The sequence below is a fragment of the Hippocampus comes genome, unplaced genomic scaffold, assembly GCF_001891065.2.
Source record: "Hippocampus comes isolate QL1 unplaced genomic scaffold, H_comes_QL1_v1.1 scaffold86, whole genome shotgun sequence".
In the NCBI taxonomy this organism is placed as follows: Eukaryota; Metazoa; Chordata; class Actinopteri; order Syngnathiformes; family Syngnathidae; genus Hippocampus; species Hippocampus comes.
The window spans coordinates 2,348,741-2,358,179 of record NW_017805882.1 but is presented as its reverse complement, the minus strand read 5'-3'; the positions used below and the strand labels follow the sequence as shown (position 1 = coordinate 2,358,179).

The 9,439-nt window shown below is 42.4% G+C and overlaps 1 protein-coding gene across 2 annotated transcripts in view; it reads left to right on the top strand.

Moving 5' to 3' along the window:
- cnnm2b (cyclin and CBS domain divalent metal cation transport mediator 2b) overlaps positions 1-9,414 on the top strand; it is a 40,380-nt gene extending 30,966 nt beyond the window's left edge. The window contains exons 4-8 of one of the 2 annotated variants that reach the window (XM_019889020.1): positions 3,932-4,101; positions 4,857-4,950; positions 5,564-5,623; positions 7,710-7,888; positions 8,705-9,414. In XM_019889020.1, the coding sequence (XP_019744579.1) occupies positions 3,932-4,101; positions 4,857-4,950; positions 5,564-5,623; positions 7,710-7,888; positions 8,705-8,965 (764 nt within the window). In that variant the 3' untranslated portion in view covers positions 8,966-9,414. The remainder of the gene's footprint in view (positions 1-3,931; positions 4,102-4,856; positions 4,951-5,563; positions 5,624-7,709; positions 7,889-8,704) is intronic. The other variant, XM_019889021.1, reaches the window with a different exon arrangement.
- Positions 9,415-9,439: the final 25 nt, after the last annotated feature.

The window sequence follows — 9,439 nt, the reverse complement described above, 5'->3', positions numbered from 1 at the left end:
GCGTGTGCGTGTGTGTGTGTGTGTGTTTGAGGGAATCAATTGTGTGAGGACTGACAACCGGCATGTTGGTATGCATGTTTATGTGTGTTTGTGAAGAAGGCCTCCTGTGAGTGCAGCACGGGATGGCTAAAACACAGTTGTCTATTGGTGTCTTTTGAATTGAACGTGACCTGTTGCGTTAACACCAGTCTGTTTACTTTTACTCAAGTCCTCTGTGATGTTATGTTAGTTTTGGTATTTTTAGCCTCCAGGGTTCCCACGCATTGACGTGTTTGGTGTCTAATTTGAAGTATTTCCATGAGGTAAACAAGCAGCGGCATACTCGAGCATTGCTTCTATGTCTCCAACTGCAGATGGATTTTCTTTCGCCCTTTGACCGAGCAGCTAAGCGTTGATTATGTTCTTCTCAGAACTATTCGGAGAGTTAGTTCCTGGTGGTATAGCTAGCTGACAACCACACCTGTATGGAGTTGATCTTATTGAATGGCTCATGGTTTGTGGTTAAACAACACGCGATTCTATTCCTAATACATCATTTCTGTGTTATTGTCAGAGGTTTGGTTTACTCAGGGGGCTTGAGCGCAGCTTGAGATGCGAGGTCGTCTTCAAATTCAAATTGTTCAATGTTCTGTAAAGCGCTTTGTTACAGCACCCAAAATGAAAACTAGGGCTGGATGTACTGTAATCGTGATTTAGCCTCTGACTTCTAATGATCTTGAAAAAAAAACAAAAAAAAAATAAATACATTATCATCAAAGAAAAATGGTGAATATGCAGAATGCTATACTGGATTTACAAGTTCCTGTGTGAAAGTACTCTGAATGCACCCTTCTGATTGTGCAGCAAGTGTGTAGCGTAAGTGATTCTTCCGTCCCTCAACGTTCGTTAAGCTGTTTAATGAACCCCCAAGTTGGAGTTAACTGTAAAACCAAACACACAGCAAAAACAATTACACACGTTGTAGATTTAAATTGAAGATATTTCTTTTTAAAAACATCCCAGTGCTAATGATAAAGTCAATCTAAAATCCCATTGAAATGCTAATGGGAATTAGCGTCGACTTCAAGGAATGATATTCCTTCAAATGACGAATATTCACACACAAACAGGTTTCTAAATTCTGTTTTTTGAACACCGGCCAATGTGGCTGATGCCTTGCTAACATTACCAGCCAATCAGAATTCCCACGAGCCAATTTTATTATTCTTTTTTAACTCCACTGTTTTTACCTAACTTTCTCAGACTATCAACGCTGGTTGCACTCTAACCTGTAGTGTGAAGTACAGGCTGCCAGTGACCGTATTAAATGTCATTATGTAGGATTACGGCAATGTATTTATTGGAGATGTAGGAGTCACTGCCAGTGGTACAAATGACCAAGAACGAAACATAGCGTGGAGTAAGGTTTGAATTTGAAAGATTGTGTTTCCTTGTTTCGATCCGGTTCCATATAATTCTCGATTTCAACTCTTTTTGGAGTGTCTAAACTACGGCCATCCATTTTTAGCATTTGTTTGCAGCACAGACTCAAATAACATTTGACACAGCCTGTGTCATTTGGCTGCATTGTACTATGGTATTTACCTTCTACACTGAGTGGCAAGGCAGGAGAACAGAAGGTTGTTCTCATCTCTCACATCCTTGTTTTCAAATAATCAGTCATAATTCAACGGGACCACCGTCCACACTAAAATCTTGAAAAATAATTGAGGTTTTTCCTTTATTGCCAAGCTGTATTTATTTTTTAACTACACAGCATACAGTATTAAAAAAAAAAAAACAATCTCGCATATCTTTACCGACACTGAGGAATTTCTTTAGTGCTAAATGAAAGAGGTCAAAGCAGACCTTGACTCTGATTCTTCCCTATGCTGCCTTTCAGTATTTGCACACCCTTGGTTTAAATGTAGATGCTCACCAGTTATTTTTGGATAAAGTCATCTGAACTTTTGTACAAATCTATTTCTATTATCTTTTCACTTTTTTTAAAAATAATTTTACGATGAATTTCTCACAGGGTTATTTTCAACCAGTACTGATATCAAATGTATGAACTTGAATTTAGAAGTTATTAAGTTTTTACTTTCACTAGAGAGCATTGTTTTTGAAAACCTCATGAAAATAAATGTACACGCTTGTAAATGAGTATACACTACGCTGAGCTTTCACTGACGGGCTAGCCTGTTGTGTCGACAGATAAAAGCAAAGCAATTCGGAACCCAGTTGGGATGAGCAGTGTGTAGTAACTATGTGCCAATTGCGGACATGCTCCCTCGCTTGGTCGAGAAAATACTGCACATATATTAGCTGGTTATTTGCATTTGAGTTGGCCCACCGTTTGGTTGTTCGATTAGTCAATATTGACAACAGACGTATTTTTATGGTTTAACTCACCTAATTATGACATTAAAGTTCAGCGTGCTGTAAGCTTTGGCTCGGGAGGGAGCACCAAGCTGGTCAGAAACGGTACTTTATTTACTCACACACGCATTCCTGTACAATATCATCTTATTGTTAAGTGTTCCACTTAGGCGATTCTTCATTTAATTCAACAAAGTTGAGAGACACTCGTAATGGGCGCCGGGTGCATTCAGGTGACGCGTGCGTGTGCGCAGGTCTTCGTGGGTCTCAGCAAGTCTACGTCCGGTCTGGCGGAGAAGTCACCATAACTGGGAACCAGAAATTTAACATGTGAGCGATTCTGGGAGAATAGTCCCCTTCCAATTGATCCTTGAGACTCGATTCCCAACGCTAAGTATATCTAAGTGACGGAGTTGCCTCATGCATCACCGACCAAAAATGATCAACGCCAAAACGAATTTTAACCAGCATGTGGCGGGTGTCAATTTAGAATCCTGCACACCAACGCTGAAGGAACACATACAGACAGGTAATATAACAATACTCTTATTCGTTTTAGCCTGTGAAAAAAAACCCAGTTGTATTAACTTAGTAGTAGAAGACTTTCTTCTTCTACTCGTCTCATTGTAAGTGTGTATTCCATTCACGGCACCATATTGCCCTAAAAACCGACACGCACAACAGCCTGTATTTATTTTTCCTCAATTATTCATTCATTCATTCATTTATTTTCCGAACCACTTTATCCTCACGAGGGTTGCGGGGGATGCTGGAGCCTATCCCAGCCATCTTCGGGCAGTAGGCGGGGGACACCCTGAACCGGTTGTCAGCCAATCGCAGCGCACACAGAAACGAACAATCATTTGCGCTCACACTCACACTTAAGGACAATTTGGAGTGTTCAATCAGCCTGCCATGCATGTTTTTGAAATGTGGGAGGAAACCGGAGTACCCGGAGAAAACCCACGCAAGCACAGGGAGAACATGCAAACTCCACACAGGAAGGCCGGAGCCGGGATCGAATCCACGACCTCTGCACTGTGAGGTCAACGCGCTAACCACTGGGCCACCAGGCCACCTTTTTTCAATTCAATTAGTGGATTCTTATTTTCCTTTGCTACTAATTTTATCTGTTGTTTTGGGTTATATTTACACTTGCGTTTTCAAGGATTGAAGGAATTCCTACACACGTTTCCACATTATATGATCCCCGAGGTCCCAGGTTACCCCAGTAAATCCCAAGACTTGTTCAAATTAAAATAAAAAAACAAAATAGGATTAAAAAAATAATAATAAGGGAGATGCTTATTCACGCTTTGAAATTTGTGCAAAGATGCAAGACAGCAAACGTGGATTTAGCAGAATACAAATGCAAACGGCTTGAATTTCACCTGATATTTCCAAGGTCATTTTGTACTTGACAAAAAGAATAATGTTGGAACATATAGTCAAGTGTTTCATGTGCAGGGATAAATGGGCCTGAGGCTACGATGAAGTGTGTCAGAATTGTTATTGTGTTCATTCTGTTGTTCCACTGTCATTCTCACCATTTCCTTCTCTGTCTCTATAGAGGTAGACCTCTTCGCACCGCCACAAATGTCTGAAAAGATTCTACTGCGCTTGTTGAAGCACCCCAATGTCATCCAGGAGCTGAAATACGATGAGAAGAGCAAGCGGGCGCCAGAGCACTACCTCTTCCACAGGAACAGACCTGTGGACTATTTCATCCTCATTCTGCAGGTTGGCGGGACTGAGAACCTTGCCAAGCATCATTCTAGTGCTAAAATACTTTGCAATTAATGAGCTAAGAAGTAAGAAAGTAGCTTTAAATATGATAAACTTTTTTTTTTTTTTTTTTGAAGAGAAGTGCTTGTTAAGTTTTAAATTCCTATTTTTATTTTTGGAAAGCGTGAGCTTAGGAGCTTGTGATATGGTATTTTGCAGCCCCACACTCCATTTCAGAAGGTGGCAGTAAGGCACCAAAAGTTGTTTGCTAACCGCTGAATGACAAGACACAAAAAGAAGAAGAAGACATCGGAAAGAAAAGCATTGATTCATAGTCACGGCTACTTGCTTTGGATATCCACAAGCTTTTAGATGAGAGGGAGATAGACACACTGGCGGACCAGCGAAATTTACTGACGGAAGCGTGGTTAGAACAACATGACGGACTGACCAAATGATGATTCCAGTTTGCTTTGGCTTGAAGAAATAATGGACTGACAATGACGGATGGGTGTCCAGATGTCCAAAATGTTGTCAATTTCCCACCTGTGTTTCTTTTTACACTTAGATGGTACAGTAATTGCATTTTCACAAAGGAACGGCTGATTTCTATTTCCATTGTTTCCTTTATTGGTTACAACTACAAAGTAACTGTTTTTTTTGACAAAAGATGTTTGACTGAATACCAAAAGATAAAACCAACATTACATCCAAAAATGTTGATTTTAATTTTTCTTATGATTATAAATCTCTGAATCTGACTTCCACAGGGCAAAGTGGAAGTGGAGGCAGGAAAAGAGGGGATGAAGTTTGAAGCAGGACCATTTTCCTTCTATGGAATGCTGGCGCTCACCGTCTCACCAGGTGAACTCGCTGACTGTACTGTATTTTCTTCAAGTTGTCAGTGACTCACATATTTTTTTTTTGCAGCTTTAGATTCATTTGAAGCTTTGTTCGTGACGGACTATAATTACAAAAGTATGAGTGAAAGAATGTTTAGGACCAGCCATTATTGACTTCCTGTCTATTTGAATAATCGGTGACCTTATTTTCAACAAACAGTCGTTCGTGATCCAGCCTTTGTCAGTCAAAATTTAAAAAGCATTTTGGACCAGTGACCCTCCCGCAGTGACGATAGTAGCGATGCCCTCTCTCCTCTCAGTTCATTCACAAACTTCTCAACTATTCCCCAACCCGTTGCCACCATTTTGATCAGTAGATGGGAAACGAGAGACACCTACTGGTGAAAATGAAAATGTCCTGCTGTGTGCAATCTCAATTCGAAGTTTATATCTTTATGATTCTTTCATCATTCCCTCTTTCAATCAGTCTCACCGATTGCAGCTGGCGTCTCCGTTTTAAGCAGAATTATTTGCTGTTGATTTTACCTCCGTGTGCATTACATGTATACTAGGATACTTACCTTTCTTTACTTCTCTGTTCCCCTTCTTTTCTCTGCCCTCCCCTCCTCCCAAAGTCCCGCTGTCACTTTCTCGAACATTTGTCAATAGGGCCGATTCATTAGCTGGATCACCAGGTACAGTATACGTTTCTCTACTCATACCCATCTTCACATTGAATGCTCAGCTACTTGCTAACCCTGACTTTTTATGTGCTTTATGTTTTGTTTAACACTACCCTATTTAGGAGCGTAAATATGTTTCCTCATGTTTCGGGGTTACTTCCTAAAAGGTGATGTCGAGAAATTGGTTGCACGTAAATGACACGTCCAATGCATGTGAATGAAAACGAAGGGACACGGCGCAAAGAAAAAAAAAAAACGATGTTACGCCCTCATCCTCTCAGCCATTATTCAAGGGGGCTGAATGGTGCTGGAGACTGGAGGCCCCAGACTCCGCCCTCTCCCTCTCGCCCCTAACCTTTAACCCCCTGACTGCAAAAACAAGACCTACAGCTACAGCCCCCTGCTGGACACCACTGTGCGCACATACACAGGAGAAGCACGTACACATATGTTCACTTGCACAGACTGCGTGCATAAGATCTGTCATAGCTGGAATCGTCGTTGAGTACATATCTTTCGCATTTTTTTTTCTCGTTCCAGGCCTGACTGCCACACATTGATGTTGGTCTGGCTTTCACACACATATATATTGTGTGTGTGTGTGTGTGTGTGTGTGTGTGTGTGTGTGTGTGTGTGTGTGTGTGTGTGTGTGTGTGTGTTTTTTAAAATACTTTTTGGGGGTTTTAAATAAGGACCTGACCCCTGCTGCTTTTTGAAAGTGGAGTAGTAATCTGCAAGACTTCACATGCCAGGTCTTTGGCCCACTGTGCTCGGCCTGCACACTCAAACACACACACACACACACACACACACACGAATGCTACTTGTGAGTCTCATAGACACCGACTTATTCCAATGTTGGATTACATACATTCCAGTCAGCGTCGTAACATTGGTTTTAGCCAAGCTGTTTTCACTTTGTTGTGTGTGATTTTCACTAGGCTTCTTTAAGTAGTGGAAAATATAATCTGCCTTTAATTAAAAAAAAAAAAATAGAGAACAAGTACTTTCTATGGAGTGGCGCAGGCAAGCTGCCTCATTGAGAGTCACCAACTCATGAAATATTTTCAATATCATCAGTGTCTTGGAACTATCTTCACATGATAGTAAAGTGCAATTTTGATTTAAATACACCACCATTGAATGTTAAAGTAGTCAGGAAGAGGGAAGTTGAATATGTCAAAAGCAAAAGTAGATGTGCCCACATACACGCATAGCTACACAAATAGATAATGATAGAATGACAGTAAGTCGTTCAATAAATTGATTTCTACAATGATCCAGAGGTATTGTCCCATGCGGTTGTCATATTTATGAATGACAAGGTTTTGCCAGGTTGTTTCCATCTGAAACTAAAATTGACTTTTGGGACAATTTGGTGGGCCGTGACTTAGAAATTTGGACTGGGATGTGGAGTTAATGTAATTGCGCAAAAAAAGCGCCCTTGTGGCCAAGGGCCATCGGGCCACCGTTAATGTCGTGTTCAGCTGAGGTCACCAAAGTGGACATTCTCAGCGCTTCGAATGTGCATACAAATTCTCTCCAAAAATGTTATAAACAGAATTGGTGACCAAGGACAGGCTCGGCGGAGTCCAACCTGCACTGGAAACAATTTCAATTTACTGCCAGCAATGCAGACCAAAGTCTGACACCAGACATATAAAAAGTGAACAACCCTTATCCATCTCTCTCTCTCTCTCTCTCTCTCTCTCTCTCTCTCTCTCTCTCTCTCTCTCTCTCTCTCTCTGTCTGTCTGTCTCTGTCTGTGTGCTTTTATAAAATAAGACATCCCTGAGGGTGTTTGTTGCCTTGCTCAAGGGCACCCATTTCTTTCTGTATTTGTTCCATTGCAGTATTTGGATCTATTAATTGGACCAAAGACTTTCCTTAGTAAGTTTTGTCTAAATTTAAACTTTGTGCTCAATATTATTTAAATATATATATTCAGTTTGAAATCCAAGTGCGCAAAAACTAGAAAATGGTTTTAGTACACTCTTCTGTGTCCAAGCAATGTCTGTGCTCTGTGCTTGTTTTTCATCCGTTTTGTATAGTGGGTGTATTTTTGTGCAAAATTCATACTTGATAACTTCTCTCCCAGAGAATAAATCTCCACCGCGGCCGTTTGGACTGAACTACTCGGACTCTCAGAACAGGAGCGATCGAATAGATGCCATCACTCCGACTTTGGGCAGCAGCAACAATCAGCTGAACTCCTTCCTGCAGATCTACGTGCCTGACTACTCTGTCCGAGCGTGCTCAGACCTGTACTTTATCAAGGTGAGCAGAAGGGACTGCAACCTGTGTGCCCGTTGCTTGATTGAAGTGACTCCCACTCATCGAGTGCAGGAGTCTCCAGCAGCTCGCTCACAAACGGCTGCTGTTAGAGAGGAGCTCACCAAAGGGCTCCAAGAATTTCATTGCATTGAGTGTTTGAGTGGACTCGAGTTCCAACAAATTGTCTCTTTCTTTGCCCCGTGATTGACTTGCGACCAGTCCAAGGATGTCGTCTAAAAGCTTTCTGAAAGTTCTCTTTTCTCCAGGGATTGAATTATTACAAATGTTGAAATATTAAATAGAGCTAAATTTTCTCTGAAAACTTGTACGTAATCCGAATTGTACGTACAAAGGAGCATTCATAACTTCAGGTTAGACCGTAATTACTTTTTTTTTTTTTTTTTTAAAGTGTGCGGTTGAAAATAAATACAGTACAATATAAATACAAGTGAAAACATTTCATGTTGGAGAAATAACACATCAAACCAACAAAAGTGCTTGTTAACATTGAGTGAGGAGGGGAGAAAGACATGGCTGATCCCCCCCCCCCCCCACAGATCATATTTACAATGTCAAGTCGTATTGTACTGTTTCAACACATACAACAAAAATGATTTGCATTGGTTTTGAAAACTGCAAACTACCTCTTGACAAAATCAATGTACCACTGAATAAGAAGTAGAAGTCGAGCATGTGCCACTAGATCATGTAGGTGTCAGGGATGCACTGTCCTTTGCCATCTGTCAATCATGCCAAAATGAATCTCGAACTTCTTGCTCCGGCATGTAACCGCATGGCTCTCTCCTCACCGTTGCCTAGGTAACACGGCAGCAGTACCAGAACGCCGTGATGGCGTCCCGCATGGACAAGACGCCGCAGTCCACAGACAGCGAGTTCACCAAGATTGAGCTGACGCTGAACGAGCTGGAGACCCCCATCACGCTCGCCGGCACTGCCGGCCACGCCCCGGCTGTGACTGTAGCCTTGGCCAACGAGGCTTCCCACCTTCTCAACCAGCAGCACAATTGCGTGGCCGTGAGCAGGAGCAACCACAGCGCGCACAACGAGTGGCCCATCTAGCCCCGCGCCCAGCATGGTGGAGGCCCGAACCCTCCGCCTTTCTGCCTGACGGACGCACGGTGCAGTCGTGTAGCTAGAGATGAGGTAACACGGGGGGGAGCGTGGGCAGGCACAGTGCACCCACTCAGTCGGTTGGTAAGGCCCCTCCCAAAAGGAGAGGTGGGGGGGGTGAGGGGGGCGGTGGGCGTTGAACACCCTCCCACAGTTGTTGGCAGCCCTGTTCAACTACACGTTCTAAAGACGGTGCTGTGACTGAGATTCCTTTTGGGACGATTTGACACTTTCATCGCGGTAACTTGGACGAGAAGACAACAGACTGCACACACACACACGTGCGCACACACACACACACACACACACACACACACACACTCAAACACACTGTACTTTCCACTCAGGCCAAAGACCTTGGTCCCCTGTGCCGCTTTTTTTTTTTTTTAAACACTGGACACACCCTCCCAAACAAATCCCACC